Below are 24,335 nucleotides of genomic sequence, written 5' to 3'. Positions count from 1 at the left end.
GACAAGTTTTAGGTGGGCCTAAGTGGAAAATGTCTGGGCACCACGACCAATTTTCGTTTTCCTCCCCCTCCCTCCTTTCCAAAAAACATCATTTCTCATTTTCTCTCCAAATTTTTTCATCCTCCTAAAAATCCACTCATCCAAACATAGTGTAAAGAAAAAGCCATGTTATTAATTATTATCATTTGAGAGTGACAAAAGTAAAAGAAATGGGTAATGGCGCAACTCTACCTCTTGACGTTTGAGGAGCAAGTTACAGATCACACGAATGTAAGAAATTTCCCAAAAACCTTCGTTAGAGTATAAAAGAGGACAAACAACTTCTTATTATATTGCTCTGTAACCAAATTTTTTCTTTTTGGTGAATATTGTGACCCATTCATTATAAAGTTATTTTTACATTACTTTTCGTAAGCTTTTTAAGTGAATTTTACATTACTTTTTGATCAACCATAAAAGTTTATATTTTACATTACTTTTTGACTAGCAGCTATGTACTTTTGTAACAAATCCACCATATATCAGCCCTGGGTTTCATCTCTACGCATCCATACGCGCAGTTAAAGAAAAAAAATAAAACATTATGGAATTTATAATGCAAAAAATATGTAAGAGTCATATAATACAGTGGCGTTACCTACTCTCTTAAAAGAACCAGAGTTTGAATTTCTCCCTCCCATTGTTACAACTACCAAATTAAAAAAACTAGCCTATGAGTACATGCATGAGCACGTGCTCTGAGGCTTTTCTATTTTTTAAAATAAAGGTCAATCATTTGCATCTATTATAATTTAGAATTTTTTTTTAAAGGTTTGGTTTATCTTTAGTACTTTTTTAACTAAACATTTCATTTTTAAGGTTTGACTCACCTTTAGTACATTTTTACCTTTAGTAGCAGGTTTTAATCTTCACGTTTTATTTAATTTGTGAATGATGTGGAAGTTTTTTATTAAAACAAAAGGAAATTCCAGTTAAAAAAGTATTAGAAGTAATCCAGACATTTAAAAAAAAATTCAAACAAATAAAAAGAATAAATTTTAAAAATATGCAGTAATTGTAATTTTTTTTTGAACATAAAAGAAAAAAATCTTAAATTTTAAAAAGTCTCTTTTAAAATTCAAAATGAAATTTGTTATTTGGCATTTATGACTCTATTTCTAAATAAAGTTACTTTTCATTAATGTAAATATTTTTAAGTCACATCAAAATCCAATTGAATGAGAAGATTTCTAGATAATAGCGGATATGATATTGCAAAATAAACAGTAAATAACAAAATTTTCAAATAAAACATATAAATCAATTATGAAGTGCATATCAAAATATCTTACAAGTGTAGCAAATACATGGTGTGAACCAACACAATCTACACATTTTTTAGTTTCCCTCAAATAGGAATGATTTTTCAGTCGGGGAAGAAATAATCATACAGACCACTTCCAATTGAAGCTAATGAATCCCAGCAGTTGTTTGAGAGACTATCGTTTGGGAAAGTTTGACCACTCTGCAGAAAAATCACTAGAAAGAAATCTATACTCAACTAGACCAACTCTATAAAACAGGTGCCACCAGCAGCATCACAAGCTAAAGCTGATATCCATCCAATAAGATAACAAAGTATCATCACAATCTCATTAGATGATCCTTTCCTAAATTTTTAACTACCACTCCAAAGTAATTTCCGAGTCATTGCGGGTGGCGCTAATCCAGGAATATCCCTGATGTCCTTGTTGTTTGGGTTCACAAGCTGAGACATAAAAATAAAAAATCACGAAATTTTATTTAAATAGTGCGATGACTCACTGAACTTGAAAGTAACCAAACGAAAAAATGTATGTACGAAAGTGACTGTTTTTGAGTATGGGAGTCCCTGTTTCGTTTGATTAACTTGGATTCTTTTTATTTATCACTGACACCAGGTGTGACTCTCTTTCACACACTGTGACTGTCCCTGCTAGTTTGGCTGGTGAGTGGGACCAACTGACATGAACTTGTGGGTCCCAATGGAGCTGTCGTTAGCAAGAGAACGCGCGGAAACAGCACTGGAGCTGTTTCCCAATGCAGTAATAAACATCAATAACTCTCTCTCTCTCTCTCTCCGCCAATCTTACACACACTAGCACTTCCCATCACTCTCTTGCTTTCCATCTCTATCTGTCTCTCTCTTTCTTTCTTTTATATAAAATATTTTTCTGATACGTTTGCACCCCACTAAAACACCCTATCCTGTCAAACATTAAGTCCTTTGATTTTGACCTCCAGATATCTCGCTCTTTATTTTCTTTCTTGCTTTCTCTTATTTGTGTGAGCTATAGTGAGAGAGTGAGCCATTGTGTACTTGATGATGGGACGGGGAAGGTGGGTTGGCGCTACTGTGGCGCCTGGAGTCCGGCAAGGATTACTGTGCACCCATGTGGGAAGTGGGGTCTATGGTGTGAAAGGAACCAGGTCTTTAGAGAAATTTACAATCCGTTTTGAAAGGCGGGAGTAAAGAGGAAGAGAAGATAAATGAGAAGATACGCAGTCCTTTCCTTTGTATGGATACCATAAAAGTAATAAAAAGGAAGAAACCATTTCTTTTGAATTCACATATTTGCAATCTGCCCAAATTGGGTGGAATTAAAGGGAGAGAATGGTTTTTAAATAATGGTCTGATTAATATATGTCTTAAGAATATACATTAATTTTTTTATTTTTAATCTTTCTCAAAAATTTTTTTTTTTTTTTTTTTATTTTTAGAAATATTTTCTTGAAAATTGAAAAAATTATCATTATTTTTTCAATTTTTGAGAAATTTTTTTTTCAATAAACACACATTAATAAAATCCTTTAAATAATAGAACACACGTACATAATATAATATGACATAGAGTTATATATTTGTCCGTAATTTTTATGTATCTTTTACATTTATATGGGTATAAAAGTAAAAATAAACATATATTTTCTTTTAATTTTCTTTCTCATTGCAATCCAAACTTTATTCCCTTTCCTTTTTCTCCTTCTCTCCCTATTTCCAAACATATGCAGAACAAGTGATTTTTTTTTTCATTCTCATTTTTTTGCTATTATTCATTTCTTTTGTCTTGTCTTCCCTCTTTTCTCTTTAGTATTTTGAAAAAAATTACCATTCCTAACTCTAGTTAACGATAACAATACATCTTTTTCCACACCTAAATCATGTCAATTATTGATTGAATTTTTACTATAGTTTTAAAAATCGATACGGTAAAAGAATCGAAAAAATAATTGGTTACTAGTTTTTTGGTCAAATTGATGACGTCATAAATATTTTAATTAATACTATTTAAAATTATATAAATAAATAAAATTTTTTTATATACTAAAAGTAATTAATAATTTATGAACATACACTGCCACACATATAAAATAAAGAATTTTACTAATGTGTGCCTTAGGGCGCCTATTAAGCCACCTATATTTGGAAATATTTTCTCAAAAATTAAAAAAATATTAATAACTTTTTCAATTCTCGATAAAATATTTCTAAAATTTGATAGCTTAATGTGTGCAGGGGCACATTAATCGCACCTTAAGGCTTAAACTAAAATGCTCTATAATTCATTAATTACTAAAAAGAAAAATGAATTTTAAAATAAAGCGTGTTGAACACGTGAGTGTGACTTTTACTAGCTACTGATTGTTGTGATAAAAGAGAGTTTGAATAGTTAAAAAGTAACATTCAAATTTTCACACTATTTGTTAAATCTTCACGGTTCAAACCGGTGTCAGTCCCTTAGAAAGTGTGTCAATTTGTAAAAAACTAATAAACTCTCGTGGGGTCGGGGCAGATCATAAAAAAAGGAAAAAAAAAAAGAGAAGAAGAAGAGGAGGAAGCAGCGGTGGAATGTTTAAGACCATAACCAAAACCCAAAAAACCAAAACCCACGTTATTGTTTAAGAATATTGGTGTTGATAAGGTTTTAATTTTCAGTTGTCGAATGCTGTTTGATGGATGTACGAAATGAGAGAGAAATAATTAAAAAAATTTTAAAATTAAAAAAAAATATTATTATGTGAATGTTTTTGAAAAATAGTTGAAAACGAAATAAATTTTTATATTAAAATAAATGAAATTTTTGCATGAGTTATATTTATTGAATAATGTTTTAGATAAACTATTTTATAACATTTTTACAAAATATTAATGTGACCAATTTTTTATTGGTATTCATCTAAACATATTATTAATATCATTTTTTTACCAATAATTATTCACTAAATTAGTAATTTGCAAAATTTGTATCTCTAACATTATTTATATTTATTTGATTTTTATGTCTAATAGATATTGAGTAAATTAAAAGATCGCGAGGCATCGCAACGAAGGTTCACACTCCACATGCAAGTGACCCTTGTGTGAGTGACCCTTGTGTGGGTGTGTGTTCCAAACACTTTTATTCTTATTTATTTTCTAGCCGTTGGAAATTTATGAGTAAAATAGCCGTTGGGCAATTATGAGAAAAATAGCCGTTAGGCAATAATTGATAATATAGCTGCCGTTAGGCTTTTAAAGGTTATTAGTAACCAATAATTATAGACTATTATCTTCATAAGTAATCTATATAATACTCATCATAACACACTTTCTAAAGGGGTCTTTTTTATTACTTTATATTTTAGAAATACACAAGTCTACTATTTTTCTCTTCCACATTTTTTTTACAACAATATTTGTTCTAAGGAAAGACAATAGAGGGTTATTCTTAAACCTTTTGTGAGTGAAAGTGCGTACATCATAAAGATTGACGCTATAGTCTAATCCTGGGAGGTTGTTTGTCTAAGAGAACTAATCGCACCAAGTTTTACTTTGGATGACACGAATCAATCTTTAAGCATAACGCTTTTGCAGTGTGATTTTATAACATTGTGAGATTGTTCTAAACTCCTTTTTATTTTACTTTTTTACTAATTATTTGAAATATTATTTTTTGTATCAAAACTTGTTTATTCACTAAAATATTTTCAACACCTTGTCACTATCATAAACCCGCCAATACAATGACTTGGAAAATCGTAATGAATAGTGTCTCAGACACCATTTCACACAGCTCTTTCCTCAAAAGTCATCATGTGATGTGGTTTCCACTTTCCAACGAGTCTCCACACGACGTGTCTGTTTAGTATGATTAATTTTATAATTTTATTTTATTATTTAGTTTATTTTTGTTATTATTCATATGTCTCATTATATTTTTTGATACTATTTATAATTTTATTGTATTATTTTAATTAACTTTTACTTCTATCTATAGCAATTTTAACAAAAAATTTTCAATTACAACAAAATAAATAAATTTCAAACTTCAAAGCAATCGGCTGTCGGTGAGCACTGAAACACCATGCCAGTAACGAAGTTTCTTGGAAATTTCCTCTGTCTCTCTCTCTCTCTGTCTCTCTCTAGCATTTTCTTGGGTGGATTGAAACACGTTGAGGAGAAGGAATGGAAATTCCTTTACATACGCGTAAAGAACCTCAAAAGTTGTGCTTGATCCTGCTTCCTCTCTTTAAAGAAAAATTATAGACGCACCCTCTTTTGTGCTGTGATACTGTGATAGGAGCCAAGTGAGGCCCACCACAATACAAATACTTACCAAGGGTCTGTGAGATTATCAATTACTCTCAAGGGAAAAAAAAATTAAGGAAATAGATTTGGGAAACAAGAGAGACAGAAAAAGGACAAAAAAAAAATACTATTTATGTATGTGTATGGAAGTAAAAATGAAAAGAAAGGAAAGAAAAAGAAGAAAAAAATAATGCTAAAAAATTATTTATTTTTTGTAAATTATGAATGAATAATTCATTAGGAAGATTTAAAAGTAATTTTACAAAATACTCAGAACTTTTTTATACTTCTACAAAACATACAGTAAGTTTCCACACTAAACGCTAGCTTTTAACTTCAAAGCAATTGGTGTCCTCCGCAAATCACACACAACTCTTGACAACTTTACTCAATTTTCAACACTAATCATATCTTCAAACCCAGCAAAAATTCTCAGTCATGAGCACTGAAACAAAATGTAATGGTAATGAAAAAAAAAAAAAAAAAAACTTTTTTTTGGTAAGAAAAACAAAAACTTTATACCCGGTCAAAAACAATATAAAAACTTAAAAAGAACTTTTATATTTGGTCAAAAAGTAACGTAAAAGGAACAATGCCAGCTCCACACAGTTTATAGAGAATTGCGCCATGACCCATTTCTTTTACTTTTGTCATTCTCAGAAAATATTAATAACATGATTTTTTTTTTTTTTGGTTAGATTGTGATACATTATTTGTGGTAGTTTCAGGTGAGTTTCCACACTAATTAACATTCATTTTTGACATTGAAGTTTAGCGAAAAAAAAAAAAAAAAACATTCATTTTTAACTCCAAAGCAATCAGCTTTCGGTGCCCTATGCTAATCACGCTGACAACTTTTCTCAATTTTTAACTATCGTGAAGGATACTCTACATGGAGTTATCAAGAGGGTTTAGTGGGAAACCAACGGGCAAATTTGGCTTTGAGAAGATAGGTGATTTGATGTTTTCTTGCGTCTGTCTTTGTCTTGGATGTCAGGCTAGTTTGTGTAGCTTGAATCATCTTAGAACCCCTTTCTTTACTGTTATACTTTTTTTCATTATTATAATATAAATTCTACCCATTCAGTCAAAAAAAAAAAAAAAAAAAAGGCAAATACGCAAATTCCCAGACCTCACTTGGCTCCCATCACAGTATCACAGCACAAAGGAGGATGGGTCTAGAATTTTTCTTTACAGAGAGAAAGGAGGATCAAACACAACTTTTGAGGTTTTTTATGCGTATGTAAAAGAATTTCCATCCCTTCTCCCCAATGTGTATCAATCCACCCAGGAAAATGCCAGAGAGAGACTGAGGAAATTTTCAAGAAACCTTCGTTACTTTGGCATGGTGTTTTAGTGGTCACCGAAAGCCGATTGCTTTGAAGTTAAAAGTTTGTGTTAGGTGTGTTTGAAATTTGTTTATTTTGTTAAAATTAAAAATTTTAAAAGTAAAAGTTAATTGAAATAGTACAATAAGACCTATGAATAGTATCAAAAAGTACCATAAGACGTATGAATAATAATAAAAATAAACTGAATAATAAAATAAATTGATAAAATTAATCATACCAAACAAACACGTCGTGTGCAAACTCGCTGGAAAGTGGAAACCACATCATATGATGACTTTTGTGGAAAAAACCGTGTGAAATGAACCAATGGCCATTTCCAATCACAATGTACCACAATCTAAAGAAAAAGCCATGTTATTAATTATTATCATCTGAGAGTGACAAAAGTAAAAGAAATGGGTCATGGCGCAACTCTATCTCTATAAAATTGTGGCATTGTCGATAATGTGTAACATTGTCATATTTGTGTTGACAAAAGCCTCCTCAATTCTCGAAGGTTACTCTCTGTTTTTTTTTTTTGAGAAATCTTGAAGGTTAAAACATGCATTACAATCATTTGCTTTCAATCCTCAATTAACCAAATTTTATATATATATATATATATATATAGCTTTTGACTAGCTATAAAAATTAAAATTTCACATTACTTTATTATTTGAATTTTCACATTACTCAGAATGATGGTTTAAATCCCCCTCTCCTGCTATCAAATTAAAAAAAAAATCATTATCTTTTAAATGTTTCATTTTAGTCCTTATTCTTTCAAAATCACTTGTTTCGGTCAATGTAAAATGACATAAATACAAAATTTTGGCCAATCACCCCAAAATTACTCATATCATTTTGTCTAAAATTACATGCTACTATTTATGTGTAAAAATGCATATTTTATTCATTTGTCAATTTACATTTTAGAATATATAATTTGACGTATGTGTTTTGAAAAGTAATGTTGTAAAATAAGAAAAATAGATTATTATGCTAAAATAAATAGAAATCTTTACACGAGTTGAAATGAATAGTATAGTTTGAAGTGAGTAATATTTTAATTTTTTTTCCCTTTCACTCTAATTCCCCCCCCCCCCACCTCTTAAATTAGACTTCTTGTTGTATATATATATATATATATATATATATATTTTTTTTTTTTTTTTGAGAAAGACTTCTCGTTGTAAATAAGTCAAGTTATTTGAGTTTAAACTCGATGATGAAAAAATTCAAGATTAAAGGTTATCATGGCATCATTTTTATTATAGACTAATTATATATGACATCTCAATCATTGTTAAAAAGTATTTAAAAAATTTACGCCACCTGACTTATTAAATTTCAAACAGTAACTATGATAATGGTCTAGTTATTCAACAACCAAATTACATTTAATTTTAGACTCGACTATAAAAACAATGCAAAATTAAACTTAAGTGCTTTTTTGTTAACAAGCATATAAATGTGGTCACGATTTGAGACTCAGATTATCTAAGTTCAAATTTTTATTTTTAACTTATTGAAAATATAACTGATCCATTTTGTAGTAAAAATGACATTTTTCTTTATATCCATTAAGAAAGGAACATAGAGTTTAAGATGGATATTATAATACCATTGCAATTTTTTTTTAAATGCTTGCCATCTTTCTAGATTTATAAATCTAATTTCATAAGTTTATAATGAAAATAATCTCAATTATAATGTAATTATTAATAATTTGCATAATTAAGTTTTTTTTTTTTTTTTGAGAAGCTGCATAATTAAGTCAAATGATATAATCTAAATTATAATTTAATTATATAGAATTTGCATAAATTTTTGAAGGGTTAAAAAATTGTATTCATGATATTACTTTTATATGAGAAAAGAATGACAAAATTTTTTTTCAAACCAAAAGATTTCCAAGTGCTTATAGTCACATGACCTACTTAATACTCATATGCCTTGTTTAAATTATAGATAAATTTTAGCTACAAAATTGGTTGTAACCTAAGACTACAACCTTATTCAATATCTTTTTATTGAAGGTAAATTTTGGCAAGTCCACCATTGGATTACATCTTTTTATTATATTTTCTATGTTTGCAAAATTTTAAAAAAATTGAAAGTCAATAGCTATGTTATCAATAAATTATTTAAATTGCAAGTTTTTGTAATTTGAAATTATGCATAAAATATAAGCTTATAGATCATATATTAAATAATATCCAATTGACACAAAATTTTATATGTATATTAAAAGTATAAAGAACATGCAATTCAATGATTAGATGTTCAAAATATGTATAATTTCTATTTTATTGAGTAGAATTGTAACTTTAGACTACAACCAATTTTGTAACTAAATTTTGTCTTTAAATTATTTAATAAATCATGTGATTTAATATATATTGATGGGTCTTATGAAATGACACATAATAGTTTGGAGACTTGAAGTAGATTCCTAGCTCCAACGCATTTTGGAGTAGTAGTATCTGAACAAGTTCTAACTTGTCCGACCAAAAAAAAAAAAAAAAAAAAAAATCAATCCTAAAAATATTATCTAGCTTAAGCAATAATCATGTACTCAAGTTCCATTAAAAAATATATAATTAAACAAATTAAATGATATTTATGGTGAAATCACCAATTCAAGAAATCTCCCGCAAAAGTAGGCATACATCTTGTTTTACTTGAGAGAGAGATTTGCTTGTCGAAAAGAATTGCTATTCTCGTAGTAGATTTTGTACTAGTGAAAAATTGCACCGTTAATCAACCCGATGATTTCTTTTGTCAATGTTGAGATAAATATCATGGTTGTAAGAAGTATTTATTTGCATTATTTCACAATGCACATCTCTAACATGTTTGACCAGCATTTCTTTCCTACATGTTTTCCATTGTTGGGGGTGCTCATATTCTCGTGTTTAGAAGAAAAAAACTTCCTATCATATTTTGATCATTCTGCAAAGCTTTTTTTTTGGACTTTTCACAGAACATTTAAACTAGCAACTATGTACTTTAGTTATAAATCTACCATAAATCAACCTTGGGTTTCATCTCTATGCATCGATACATATAGATGAAGACAATATATAAAACATCATGTATACATATAGATGAAGACAAAATATAGAACATCATGGAATCAACCGTTCATGAGATATTCCAAGAGGCTTGTAATTTAGCGATATTACCTACTCTTATGAGAAATAGAGGTTTGAATTTCTCCTCATTGTTATAACTACTGAATTATAAAAAAAAAAAAAAAAAAAAATAGGTGATATAATATCTCAAAATAAACAGTAAATAACAAAATTTTTCCCAAAAAAAAATATAAATAAATTAAAGTGCAGATCAAATATCTTACAAGTGTAGCAAATACATGGTGTGAACCAACACAATTTACACATTTTTTAGTTTCCCTCAAATAGGAATGATTTTTCAGTCGGGGAAGAAATAATCATACAGACCACTACCAATTGAAGCTAATGAATCCCAGCAGTTGTTTGAGAGACTATCGTTTGAGAAAGTTTGACCACTCTGCAGAAAAGTCACTAGAAAGAAATCCATACTCAAGTAGACCAGCTCTATAAACCAGGTGCCACCAGCAGCATCACAAGCTAAGCTATTCCATCCAATAAGATGACAAATCATCATCACAATCTCATTAGATGATCCTTTTCTAAATTTTCAACTAGCACTCCAAAGTAATTTCCGAGTCATTGCTGGTGGGGCTAATCCTGAAATATCCCTGATGTCCTTGTTGTTTGGGTTCACAAGCTGAGACATAAAAATAAATATTTCACGAAAAAAAATTAAGCAAATTGAAAGGAATGGGCAATGCAGCGTTATACTGCCAGCTCTTTCACAAGCGAATGGCTTTTGACAGTCACATGAGACTGCAAAGACATGGAATGTTCTTAATGATTAAGACACCAACTCACTATGCAAGGTTTAAGACATGTTGTTGTTGATATGAATAATATAGAAGCTCTAGAAGGTTAGCTCCCCCAAAAAATATAAACCTATCTTAAAGGCATTGAAATAGATACTTTCTGGACAATGCAGTTATGAAAAAAACCAAGCGATTCATCCTTGAACTAAATATTATATGCAACTTAAGTAGTTAAGTTCCAAAAAATCTGTAAGTTCCAACTTCTTTTTTTATTTTCCCATAAATATGTATAAATTTACTGGTTTTCAACTGAAGCCGATCTCCACCAATTTTATGATCAGTCTGTAGCATTCATCAAACTATATCCAACTGAAATAAGAAAATTCAAATTATTGTTTCCCTCTACAAATGTGGTGGACAAGAAATCAATTCAGAAGGAAAAGGAATTGAACTTCTCCTAAAGATGACATCAAGTTGCAATCTGTGCAATACCAACGAACATGAAAATCTGCCAACAATTAGATTAACTCTTCTACACCCACATGTACTGTGTCTGTTTCCTTTCCTTTTTATTTAGTGGAGTTCATTATTATTTTTATAAGAAAAGGGTATACTGAACTAAATTCTTTTACTTTTTATTTGGGTAAGCAAAAAATGACTTAGATTCACTACAATTAACTACACCATTTGGCATTATAAAAGTCTTTTCCTGCAGCTTTTAGGCAAATAAGGGTTAACCAAACAAGTTCAACCTGAGATCAGCTTGCTCATAAAAGCCCCAATTGAAGCATAAAAACAGGTTAGGAAATACTATACATACAGTCATACACATTTAAAAACAATAGGCCTGTGGCCCTCCACAGCCAAAAAAAATTGGGGGGTGGGGGGGGGGGGGGGTGTGTGGAAGGCCTAGTATTCATAATAATGAAGCTACATCTATATAATAAAGGGACATTATGGATATTCCAATTTGTTATCAGATGGCAATAGCAGAATCAAATATTTAGAAAATAAAATATTGTTAATGGCAAAGAAAATGAAAGATAATAATATTACCTTAACAATAATGATGGCTATGACTCCAACGACAATAAGGAAGAGTAAAGCCATAATACATTTATCAGTTGCAACCTAATGAAATAAACGAGGTAAGTAAAATACGTAACAACTAATAGTCAATATATGACAAGAACTGGAAGAAGATACTTTTAGAGATTGACCTGCCTACCAAGTTCCTTCACAAGTTGAGAAGCTTTCTTGATCGAGAAATGGATAGAGTCCAGCTCATTAACAACCCGACTCATTTGTTCAGTCTAAACATAAATATAATAGACTTCTTTAGTTCCATGGCAATGAAAATTTTTGAAAGATTAAACGAAACAAATGAAAGAGAGAGAGAGAGGGAAAGTTAAATTTGATATGACTTAATAAACTGCCATGAAATCCATTTTTTTAAAGCTGAAAAATTACACACCTGTGCCTTGAGTGCTGCCGCAGTCTCTGTTCCAACATTGACAGTGTCTTGAACAGTCCACAACAAACAACGAGATACAGAAATTATTTTTCTTTTGCAATGATTCCATACTTTAAAAACAGTCAAACTAATTTTACATTTTCTTACTCTTTTTTTTAGAGGTGGGGGGTGGGGATATGAAGTACATGAGTTAGTTAAGATTTTCCATAAATAAGACAGAGGAAACCATGATCACACTTCAAAATAGCCTATGAAACTTATCCATTTCCAACTCGCCAAAATAAATAAAGTTATTTCATAACAAAATGATCATCAGAGAAAATCCAACCTTTTTTGACCTCTCGATGGCTTGATCAGTCTCATCCATCATCCGGTTTCCACTATCTACTAGCTGTGTATTTGTCATGGCTGCAGACATATAGCCACTGCCTTAGCATTAAATATACTTTATAATTGAGAAACATTTAACATATAAAGTACTTGAAGTAACATATATTGGTATGAAATATATCAAACACAGAGCATGCTTCCAGATTAAACTTAAAGGTATGCATTGGTTACTTTAAAAACGGAAATATACAATTTTTGAACCATCAAAAAGATATTTTACATAATATTACTGTGACGCTGATTTCATGATGCCAATGAGAGTATGAGTAACATTTTTATATTGTCATTTCTTCTTTACTTTTCACGTTTGTGTGCACAGCACTCACTACATTGCACACAAAGATATTCTCAAAGATAAAACAAAAGCCTTAAATTATAAAATCATTGATATATCATCCAGCAAGATTAAAGCCATCAAATTGGCAAGTACTAAGGGGACTAAAGTGTTACTTGCAGCCATCAATGCTAACTCCATCTGTAATGCATATTACAATGAATCACTAGAGAGACACAGAGTTTTTAATTCAAAATGAAATATTAAACTGCCGTGAAATCCATTTTTTTTAAAGCTGACAAATTACACACCTGATCCTTGAGTGCTGCTGCAGTTTCTGTTCCAACATTGATGGTGTCTTGAACAGTCTACCACAAACAAGGAGATACCGAATTTATTTTTCTTTTGCAATGATTCCATACTTTTTTGAACAGTAAAACTACTTTTATGTTTTCTTACTCCTTCTTTTTGGGAGGGGTGGGTGGTGGGGGGAGATATGAGTCAGTTAAAAACATTCCATAATTTGTTCAGGTTTTGATACAAACCAGTGCAAGTGATGCTCAAGGCAGAGCTAAAAAGACTAGTACATTTTAGAAATACAAGATAAAATTCCACCTATAACCTTCTACAAGGAAATAGAGAAGAATGATAGAAAATAATGATACACTTCAAAATAAACATTCCATAATTTGTTCAGGTCTTGATGCAAACTAGTGCAAATGATGTTCAAGGCAGAGCTAAAAAAACTAGTACGTTTTAGAAATACAAGATACAATTCCACCTGTAACCTTCTATAAGGAAATAGAGGAGAATGAGAGGAAATAACGATCACACTTCAAAATAGCCTACAAAACTTATCCCTTTTCAACTCACCAAAATAAATAAAACTAATTTCCTCACAAAATGATCATGAGAGATAATCCTACCCCTTTTAACCCCCAATGGCTTGATCAGTCTCATCCATATCCGGTTTCCATTATCTATTAGCTGTTGATTTGTCATGGCAGCATGCATATAGCCACTGCCTTAGCATTAAATATACTTCATAAATGAGAAACATTTAACATATAAACTATAAAGTACTTGAAGCAACATATATTGATATGAAATATATCAAAAATAGGGCATGATTCCCGATTAAACTTAAAGGAAAGCATTGGTTACTTTAGAAGCAGCAATTTACAATTTCTGAACCATAAAAAAGGTAGATGTTAACAAATATACTTTAGACACAATACTACTGTGACACTGATTTCACAATGTCAAAGAGAGTGGTTTTTTCATATTATCATTTCTATCTTAACTTATCATGTGTGTTTTTGTGCACTCACTAAATTGTATAAAAAGAATTCTAAAAAAAAAAAAAAAAAAAAAAAAAAAAACTATAAAATCATCAAAATATCATTAAAGCCATCAATTTGGCCAAGAGCATAGGGTTTTAAAGAGTTACTTGCACCAGCAAATAGCAGCCATCCATGGTAACTTCATCTGTAATACACATTACATCAAACACAACCACTAAAGTAGCTACCCAAACCAACTTCACTGTAAGGCATATGAAGCTGGCATCTTTTCAGCTGATACAGAAACTATTATAACTATTTCTATTAGACAAAATTCTAGGACAAATCCACAACCAAATAGAAATGTGTTTATCAGGTATCCAAGAATTACAACAAAAATGCATGAGCCATAGGTTTGTATGACTATTTAAACCCATAACTAACTCTTATTTTAGCATGAAAGGCAGCCAAGAGTAGTAGACACATTAGTGAAAACTAGCACATGGGTGAAAAAGATGTACACTTACACGGTGCTAGCAAGACATTATCTTCCCCACATCCTTTGGTGCCAAAATCAAAGAGATCAATTCTCTTGTTTTCAAGATTTGACACATCTGTATCCACAACAAAATTATCTCTGCTGCTTTAAGAACCAAAATAATGGTAAATTGTGACTGATGTTAACTTACTGCTTTTTAAGAGTAACCTGTGACCTGCATAGAGTATGAACATCTTTCAGTGCATTTGGAATACAAGATTTAATCAACTGATATAAAACTAAAATTTTGGAAAAAATCTATAATATCTAAAGGCTAAGTAGAAATAAAGATAACAACACACCATTGACTGTTTTTTCTCATTCAGCATCTTGTTAGTGACTGGATGATTTCTACTCTCCAAATCCTTGGTTTGTCAGGTGAACACGTCGATAACCCTGAAAAGGCAAGACTAAATTGTCTTTCTGACTGGAAAATAAAAACTAACAAAAAAGGAAAAGGATAAACACTTGTTTTATATGGGTAACTAGAATTCACACACTTGCATAGGATTCAACCCATGAGCTATCCTCCACCTCTTATTTAGGTAGGGAGGAGACGGCATTTGACCCAAGGACCATTTGCAAAAGGAAAATGAAAACACATACAAAACATCAACTGCAGCAGCAGAAGCATTATATAAGACTGTTTTCTAAAGAGTTTTTGCTAAGCCATTAATATTATCCCAAATACCCATCAATGTTTGAACCAGCGACCTCACCACCCATCCCATACTTGTCTCAGATCACCAGTTTTGTTAAGTAGCAACTTTCAAGCATCAATTAGTAAAGTAAAACGTTTTCTTTGGGCAGAAATTAAACATCCAAGGTTATAGGCAAATTTTAATTATATCTAGATCTTAACATTGCATAAGTCCTTAAGCATATTATTTACTGAGTTTTACAGGATGTTCATCGTATTGAAATTGGAAATAGCTTAAATGGGGTGTAGATCCAGAATCTCTGTCCTACATTGCAATATATAACATCTATGTACAAGACTCAATGTTTCACTGTAAGTGACAGTGAATCTATAGTTGATACAACAAACATAAGCGATACGCAATAGCTCACCTTTTAACAAGGCCTATTAAGAGTTAAAACCATATAATGCAAACATATAAACTCTACTGAATTACAAGCCTCATGAGTCATGACATGTCATGTCAGGTTAAGAAATATGACTACCAGTGAGACAGTTGATCTATGTCTGCAGGGTAGTTCACATTATGGACGCTGGTTGTGGGGTTGCTAGTTTCTGCATACTATCCCCTGGGATATACAAACACATGTCCTTTGCACCAAAAGATGATATGATGAAAACCCAAAGGAAGTGTTGGTGCGCACTAAATACAGCAACTTCATTGTACAAATTATAACACAATACCATTGAAAAATTGTAGTATTTATTCACTTCTCATTCTTTGATTACCAAACAGAAAAAAGTTTTGCAGACTTCAATTCACTTTTTCATTACTTTTCTTTTTCTAACTTCAATTACATGTAAGTGTGCAAATCATAGAGCAAAATCAACATCTAAGGAGCCGAGCTAGGTGCCTTTTGTAAATCAATATGAATCATAGTCCCAAATGCCAGTAAGGAAAAAAGAAAACGTTATTATATATGTCGGACTGTTTGTGAAAAAGAAAAACAAGAATTATAACAAACCGTTACCGAGGGACAAGAAATCTCAATATGCATTTGTATAGTAGTAGAAGTTTAACAGAGCATTACATATACTTAGCCCAAAATAGAATAAAATTAACAGAAAAAGAAATGCTAGTATATGTCCAAAAAAAAAAGGGGAAACAACTAGATTATATAATGGTAGGAAGAAGGATGATAACTCACAGGTAAAAGATGACGAAAAAAATCTCCTCACAATCTATGCCCCTGTCCCGTCATCCCAGTCCTCCTCCCAATCCTCCGAGTCTTTGATGTGATGTCTTGCTTGTTTAACAAACGGAACCCAACTGTCTCCACCTCCACGTTCCTGGTAGCTATTGTAAACTCAACTTCATGGAATCCCTTCTCATCAATAGACCAGCCAGGGGTTTCCAGATCGAAGAAATTCAAATAGTGCAGGCTCAGCGCAAGGTGATGCGATTCAATTTTACCATATTCTGACGCAATACTTTGAAACCATACTTTAATAGATTTGATTTCAATCACAGGTAGGTGATTATAATGGTCGCAGGGTACAAAAACAACGCACAAAAGAATTGCCCGCAACTCATCAAACCCCGACCGAGGCAATTGCATGTTCACTGAATAATCGCATCTGAGGAAACTCGGAGATGCCAAAACTGAACTATCACGTATTTTCGCTTTTTCAAACCCATTTGGAATTTCTTTTCCAGGAAGAACATAAGGTAATCTCCCCACTAATTTACCACTTATTAGTCCCTGAAATATACAAAGCGTGATGTTGAAAATTACATTATAAAAAATAATAATAAAAAAATTAAAACCAACACACAGACAGAGATAGCTAAATAGATAGATATATACTGAAGAAGAATATTAGGTAATTTCCCAAGTACATGATATTTAGAAAACAGAGAGAGAAATACCTTGACACAGAATTGAATATTGAAGCAATTGACACACGCGACACAGAAATCAAAGTGACGACACCAGAAGGGACAATTTTTTGGGCTTTCTGGGAATCTCTCCAGTGAGGTACAATTGTTTACATTTATATTACAATCTTGTGACCGAATATCTGGTAACCATCGAAGCCTCTTGCAACCATCCAAGTTGAGCCTTGTAATTCTAGAGAGTTGGGAGATGCTTTCAGGAAGACACAAAAGATTTTCGCAATCACTTAAATCCAAATGCGGAAGGGCAGTCAAACGTCCAACGGATGATGGCAACGATTCTATTGCTATTCCTCTTAGAGAAAGCCTAAACAGGCCTTCGAGATTCCCTAGATTCTCTGGCAAGTTGACCAATTTTGAGCATTTAGAAAGATTAAGACTTTTTAGCATCTTCAAACTACAAATGCTGCTAGGAAGACACAAAAGATTTTTGCAATCACTTAGATTCAATTCACGAAGGGCAGTCAAACGTCCAACGGATGATGGAAACACTTCTATTGCTGCTCCTTTTAGAGAAAGAGCAACCAGGCCTTTGAGATTCCCTAGATTCTCTAGCAAGTTGACAAATTTTGAGGGTCCAGAAAGATAAAGTCTTTTTAGCATCATGAAACTACAAATGCTGCTAGGATGACATAAAAGATTTTTGCAATCACTTAGATTCAAATAACGAAGGGCAGTCAAACGTCCAACGGATGATGGCAACACTTCTATTGCTGTTCTTTTTAGAGAAAGTTCAACCAGGCTTTCGAGATTTCCCAGATTCTCTGGCATGTTGACAAATTTTGGGCATCCAAAAACAAAAAGAATTTTTAGCATCTTCAAATTACAAATGCTGATAGGAAGACACGAAAGATTTTTGGAATCACTTAGATTCAATTCACGAAGGGCAGTCAAACGTCCAATAGATGATGGCAACACTTCTATTGCTGTTCCTTAAAAAAAAAGACTAAATAGGCCTTCAAGATTCCCCAGATTCTCAGGCAAGTTGACTAATTTTGGGCATCTAGAAAGACAAAGACATTTTAGCATCTTCAAACTACAAATGCTGCTAGGAAGACACAAAAGATTTTTGCAATCACTTAGATTCAATTCACGAAGGGCAGTCAAACGTCCAACAGATGATGGCAACACTTCTATTGCTGTTCCTTTTAAAGAAAGATTAAACAAGCCTTCGAGATTCCCCAGATTCTCTGGTAAGTTGACAAATTTTGAGCATCCAGTAAGATAAAGATTTTTTAGCATCTTCAAACTATAAATGCTGCTAGGAAGACACAAAAGATTTTTGCAATCCCTTATATCCAAATCCCCAAGGCAAGTCAAACGTCCAATAGATGATGGCAATAATTCTATTGCTGTTCCTTTTAGAGAAAGAATAAACAGGCCTTCGAGATTCCCCAGATTCTCTGGCAAGTTGACAAATTTTGAGCATCCAGAAAGGTTAATTATAAATAGTGACTTCAAAATACAAATGGCGCTTGGAAGAAGCACAAAATCTTTGCAATTGGTTAGATCCAATGAAGTAAGGCCAATCAAAAATTCAAATGATGAAGGCAGTTCCTTTATAGCTGTTTCACTCAAATAAAGCTCCTCTAGACTTACAATATTTCCCAAGTCCTCTGGCAGTTTGTCAAATTTTGAGCATCCAAAAAGATCAAGATTTTTAAGCGATGTCAAACTACAAATGGTGTTAGGAAGACACACTAATTGTTTGCAATCCCGCAAGATCAAAATATTAAGGCCAGTCAAACATTCAATAGATGAAGGTAATGTTGTAATAGCGGTGCATTTCAAAAGAAGTCTCTGTAAAAGCTTCATGTTTCCCACAAATTCTGGAATTTTCTTAACTTTTGAGCAACAAGAAAGATTAAGAGTCACAAGAGACTCCATTTCAAACTTGTCTGGAAGACTAGTTAGTTCTTGGCATTCTTCTAGATCAAGAAGTTTAAGCTTTTTCAGTTTTACAATGGATGGGTGAAGCTTGCATAAATTTGAACACCTTGCAAGAACTAATTCCTCAAGATTTGGGACTCCATTGAAGTCGAAGGCTATAATCAGGTTTGAGGAGCCAGCCATATCGATGAACCTTAACTTGTCAAAATTCTATCAAAAAAAGAAAAAAAAGTTTAGAATAATTAACTTTCTAGTGTTTTTTATTGAAGTTTTAAAGCAAATTTGTATGAGATTATTTATTAACACTCTTACCTTCATTCCTCCCCAAAGTAGTTCAATTTTACTACACTGCAAACGAAGTTGAACAAGCTCATTTGGCAAAAAACATGGCAATGATTTTGAAGGATAATTACTCCATTCAAGATATGTTAATTTATTTGGAAGATACTCGGGGACAAATTGAGGGCAAATACTACGAATTCTCAGAAATTTTAGCTTGGGCATCTTGAAAAAGGCATTAGGGTTCCAAAGTGACACTTTTTGTTTTTTGGAAGATGTGAAACCTAACCAAAGTGCCTCTTTTTCTTCATGATAAATACTTGTATCCTTGGCTTCCCAAATATCTATGGCTTGAACTGCTTCTGTTCCCTGATAATAAAAAAAGGAATTCATTAAATGAAAAATATATTATTAGCATAACTATTCATATTTCAACTTTGCCGAATAGGAAAATACAATATGAGCTCAAGTATATAACCTCTTACCGTATTGTTTTTTAACACATGATCAATGTCATCATAAAGCCACAGTCTACTGCGCTTTCCAGGCTCATCACGAGATTCTTGACGAACAATATCCCTTCCCATATCTCTTAGTAAATCGTGCATCCACAATTTATTATTTTCGGAAATTTTCAAGAGAGACTTGTCAATGAGAATGCTCAATCCAATTTGGGAATAGCGGCCAAGACTATCTAGCATTTGTAAAACATGATCTTTCTTCTCATGATTAAATAAGCATGCAATATCTTTGAATATATCCTTCACTGAGTTAGGGAGTCCATCAAAACTTATTTTTAGTACTTGATTAATCTCTGGTTTGGGATCTTCTTTGAGCATCTCTAATGCATTTTTCCATTCAGCAGTACTTCTTCCAAACAAAAATGAACCCAAAACCTCAAGTGCTAAAGGAAGACCATTAACATATTCTAAAAAACTTTGGGACAACTTTAAATATTTATATGGGACTAGTTCTTTTTTAAAAGCCTTTGAACAAAAAAGACAAAGAGCATCTTCATAATTCAATGCTTTAACTTCAAATGTTTCATCTACAGGGAATTCCTTCAACAAGTGCTTATCTCTTGTTGTTATGAGAATTCTACTACCCGAACCAAACCAATCACTCTTCCTGACTAACATTTTTAACTCGTTTGATTCATCTACATCATCAAGAACAATAAGAACTTTTTTATGCTGTAACATTTTCTTGATCATGTGAACTCCATCATATTTATTTTTTATCAAATTTTTTTCATGCAAAATTTGAGAAATAAGATCTTTTTGCAGTGAAAGTACATCTTTTTTCCTAACATTGTCAATAAAACAACAAGCTTCAAATTCTTTAGAAACCATCCTATAGACAACACTAGCTAGGGTTGACTTGCCCATTCCCCCCATTGCCCAAATCCCTATAAAGCGAACTTCATTATTTAACCATAAAGCTAAACATGACTCGAATTCCACCAGTTGAGAGTTTATTCCTACCAGGCCCTCAGTAACTTCTGAGAATTCACAACTTGATTTATGTGATATAAGTCCCCTAATGCTTTGGACAACTTCTGAGAGAGGGCTGCGATAAAGAGAGAACAAGAATTGATGACCAATGAATATGTCCCATGAAAATATGGTAGAAATTAGGTGTTCGATTATGTTGCCCTAAATAAAAATTTGTAAATTGATTGGCTATGAAAAAATTAAATGAGATTTGCTAAAGGTTTAATATTTATTTAAAAATAAATAAAAATAGATCTATTAAAGGTTTAAATGGAGCTACATATATAAAAGTGGGTTAGCTGAATATATATCAAATAAAATTACCTATTATTTACATGATATCCGACAATATTGGCCACATGACTCAAAGCAGCTCTCCATGTGCCCACTTTCTCCTTGAATTGTTTTTCATGTTCAACAAAGGCTTGTGCAAAAGTTCCCATTTGTTTTCGCACATCAGATGGATTCACGTTGTAAAAAATAGGTACAACTGTCATTCCCTTTTCTTTTTTGCAGTCAATAATCTTTACAAGTTCTTCTAAGCACCAAGTTGAAGATGCATAATTTTCTGAGAGAATGACCACAGCAAATCTTGATTCTTCTATCGCTTTCAAGAGCTCTGGTTTAATAGTTTTTCCTTTCTCAAGTGTTTCATCGTCCTTGAAAGTGTAAATGCCCCTCCATTCTAAAGCACAATTTAGAAAGTCTGTAGCAGTGTTGCGGGTGTCCTCTCCTCTGAAACTCAGGAAAACATCATACTTCCATTGGCTGGTAGAAGAAATAGAAGAAGAACTTGGGAAAGATGACGAGCTTGAAGCCATTGAATCCCGGTATAGATCTGCATGTGAAGAAAAATATACATTCAGTTAGAACGGAAGAAAAATTGGAAAGAAAATAATTCATGAAAGAAGAAAAACTATTTGATGCAATGTTTTCAATCTCTGTCTTCATCAGATGGATCAAAGGTTACCTTCAAATTGTTCAGAACTCAGGGGGAGTACTGTTGGGTATCTTAAGACTAAATGGTCTGGGAATATATAGGTTGTCAGGTTTATCTCTTGCTAATATGTGTTATTAGTCTTTTGTTCAGAATTTAGGGAAGTCTCACTGTTCACAACTCAGAGTAGTGCTTTACAGGTTCAAGTTTAGGCGCATCTTCTCAAGTTTGGTTGTATTGGACGAGAGGAAGTAGAGAATGGAAAAATGCATGGAAGCTGTGGATTTGAAAGGGAAAAAAAATGATTAACTTTTATACAAGATTACTCTTATACCCTCGTAAAAGTATTAAAAAAAGTTTTGAATATTTTGTAAAATTATTTTTAATTCTTCCTAATGAATTATTCTTTTATAATTTACAAAAAATAAAAAATAAAATAATTTTTTTAGCATTATTTTTTCCTTCTTTTTCTTTCCTTTCTTTTCATTTTTACTTCCAAACACATGCATAAATAGTATTTTATGTCCTTTTTCTTTCTTTCTTTTTTCGTTTTATTTTTTTCCAAATCTATTCCCTTATTTTTTTTTAATTTTTTTTTCCCTTGAGAGTAATTGATGATTTCACAGCCCCTTAGTAAGTATTTGTATTGTGGTGGACCTCACTTGGCTCCTATCACAGTACAAAATTATGAGAGTATATGAATTCTTTCGATGAAATTTACCATGTGTCTAGAATTTTTCTTTACATAGAGAAAGGAGGATCAAGCACAACTTTTAAGGTTCTTTACGCATATGTAAAAGAATTTCCATTCCTTCTCCTCGACATGTATCAATCCACCCAGGAAAATGCTAGAGAGAGAGAGGAAATTTCCAAGAAACCATCATTACTTCAGCATGGTGTTTCAGTGGAATTTGCTAGGTTTGATGAAATGATTAGTGTTGAAAATTGAACAAAGTTGTCAAGAGCTGTGCGTGATTTGCGGAGGTCACCAAAAGCCGATTGCTTTGCAGTTAAAAGTAATTAGCGTTAGTGTTAGTGTGGAAACTCACTGGAAACCACCACATGGTAACTTTTGTGGAAAGAGCTGTGTGAAATGCACCATTGGCCATTTCCAATCACAATGTACCACAATCAAAAGAAAAAGCCATGTTATTAATTAATATTATCTAAGAGTGACAAAAGTAAAAGAAATGGGCATTGTCGATAACATCTTGGGTTACCTTGAACATGCATTACAATCATCTGCTTTCAAAAGCTCAAGATATCTTATATCATTGAGCATTAGCATTAATTTGATGTGCCTTTCTTTTTACTTTACTTTTTTGACAAGCTAGAAAAGCTCTTTATAATTAAGTTTTTATATTGTTTTTGACCTAAAGGTTTCAATCCACCCAGGAAAATGCTAGAGAGAGAGAGAGGAAATTTCCAAGAAACCATCATTACTTCGGCATGGTGTTTAAGTGGAATTTGCTAGGTTTGATGAAATGATTAGTGTTGAAAATTGAACAAAGTTGTCAAGAGCTGTGCGTGATTTGCGGAGGTCACCAAAAGCCGATTGCTTTGCAGTTAAAAGTAATTAGCGTTAGTGTTAGTGTGGAAACTCACTGAAAACCACCACATGATAACTTTTGTGGAAAGAGTTGTGTGAAATGCACCAGTGGCCATTTCCAATCACAATGTACCACAATCAAAAGAAAAGCCATGTTATTAATTAATATTATCTAAGAGTGACAAAAGTAAAAGAAATGGCATTGTCGATAACATCTTGGGTTACCTTGAACATGCATTACAATCATCTGCTTTCAAAAGCTCAAGATATCTTAGCATTAGCATTAATTCGATGTGCCTTTCTTTTTACTTTACTTTTTTGACAAGCTAGAAAAGCTCTTTATAATTAAGTTTTTATATTGTTTTTGACCTAAAGGTTTTTTTTTTTTTTTTTTTCATTACCATTACTTTTTGAATATATATATCAGTTAATGATATTTTTATATATTATTCAAAAAATAACATCAAACTACACACAAATATCAAGAAAAACACAAGTAATCACTACGATTTTTTTAGAATAATAATCACTATGAATTCGAGTGTGCAACGTGTATTTTTTTTTTTTAAAGCATGCATTACAATTCATAGTCAAATATTTATTGATCCTTAACATGTGACTTAGGAAATTTATTAACCAAATTATATATATATATATATATATATATTTTGACTAGCTATAAAAAATAAAATTTCACATTACTTTTTTATTTAAATTTTCACATTACTCATTAAGAGAATGGTAATTTAAACCAACCCCCCCCTCCAACTATCAAATTCTTTTAAAAAAATCATTATCTTTTAAATGTTTCATTTTAGTCCTTA

The 24,335-nt window shown here is 31.8% G+C and overlaps 3 protein-coding genes across 5 annotated transcripts in view; all 3 read right to left on the bottom strand.

Moving 5' to 3' along the window:
- Window positions 1-1,650: 1,650 nt before the first annotated feature.
- The window catches only part of LOC126710288 (novel plant SNARE 11), a 35,183-nt gene continuing 12,498 nt past the window's right edge, over window positions 1,651-24,335 (bottom strand). The window contains exon 10 of one of the 3 annotated variants that reach the window (XM_050410693.1): window positions 1,651-1,747. In XM_050410693.1, coding sequence (XP_050266650.1) covers window positions 1,658-1,747 — 90 coding nt within the window. In that variant the 3' untranslated portion in view covers window positions 1,651-1,657. Of the gene's footprint in view, window positions 1,748-10,431; window positions 10,693-11,863; window positions 11,939-24,335 lie in introns of those variants that run through there. The other 2 variants (XM_050410694.1, XM_050410698.1) reach the window with 2 other exon arrangements.
- Window positions 12,610-21,097, bottom strand: LOC126710285 (disease resistance protein RUN1-like). Its single transcript, XM_050410673.1, has 9 exons — window positions 20,018-21,097; window positions 19,566-19,901; window positions 17,337-19,463; window positions 16,615-17,169; window positions 15,069-15,162; window positions 14,918-14,941; window positions 14,756-14,842; window positions 13,257-13,313; window positions 12,610-12,689 (listed from the first exon to the last, which is right to left on the bottom strand). Exons 1-3 carry the CDS (start codon window positions 20,927-20,929, stop codon window positions 18,297-18,299), a joined length of 2,415 nt encoding a protein of 804 aa, XP_050266630.1. The 5' UTR covers window positions 20,930-21,097; the 3' UTR covers window positions 12,610-12,689; window positions 13,257-13,313; window positions 14,756-14,842; window positions 14,918-14,941; window positions 15,069-15,162; window positions 16,615-17,169; window positions 17,337-18,296.
- LOC126710290 (TMV resistance protein N-like) lies at window positions 21,322-21,859 on the bottom strand. Its single transcript, XM_050410699.1, has one exon. The coding sequence runs from the start codon at window positions 21,844-21,846 to the stop codon at window positions 21,346-21,348; it is 501 nt and encodes a 166-aa protein (XP_050266656.1). The 5' UTR covers window positions 21,847-21,859; the 3' UTR covers window positions 21,322-21,345.

The sequence above is a fragment of the Quercus robur genome, chromosome 12 (assembly GCF_932294415.1).
Source record: "Quercus robur chromosome 12, dhQueRobu3.1, whole genome shotgun sequence".
Classification (NCBI taxonomy): domain Eukaryota; kingdom Viridiplantae; phylum Streptophyta; class Magnoliopsida; order Fagales; family Fagaceae; genus Quercus; species Quercus robur.
Note: the sequence above shows the minus strand (reverse complement) of the source record. Positions and strands in the feature narration are given on the sequence as shown.

Bases quoted from the DNA above. Each gene is read 5' to 3' on its own strand.
- LOC126710285 (XM_050410673.1), bottom strand. From the start codon at position 20,929: ATGGGGGGAATGGGCAAGTCAACCCTAGCTAGTGTTGTCTATAGGATG. The intron at 19,902-20,017 runs GTAAGAGGTTAT...TTTTATTATCAG, and splicing joins ATGTGTTAAAAAACAATACG to GGAACAGAAGCAGTTCAAGC. The intron at 19,464-19,565 runs GTAAGAGTGTTA...TTTTTTTGATAG, and splicing joins TACTTTGGGGAGGAATGAAG to AATTTTGACAAGTTAAGGTT.
- LOC126710290 (XM_050410699.1), bottom strand. From the start codon at position 21,846: ATGGCTTCAAGCTCGTCATCTTTCCCAAGTTCTTCTTCTATTTCTTCT.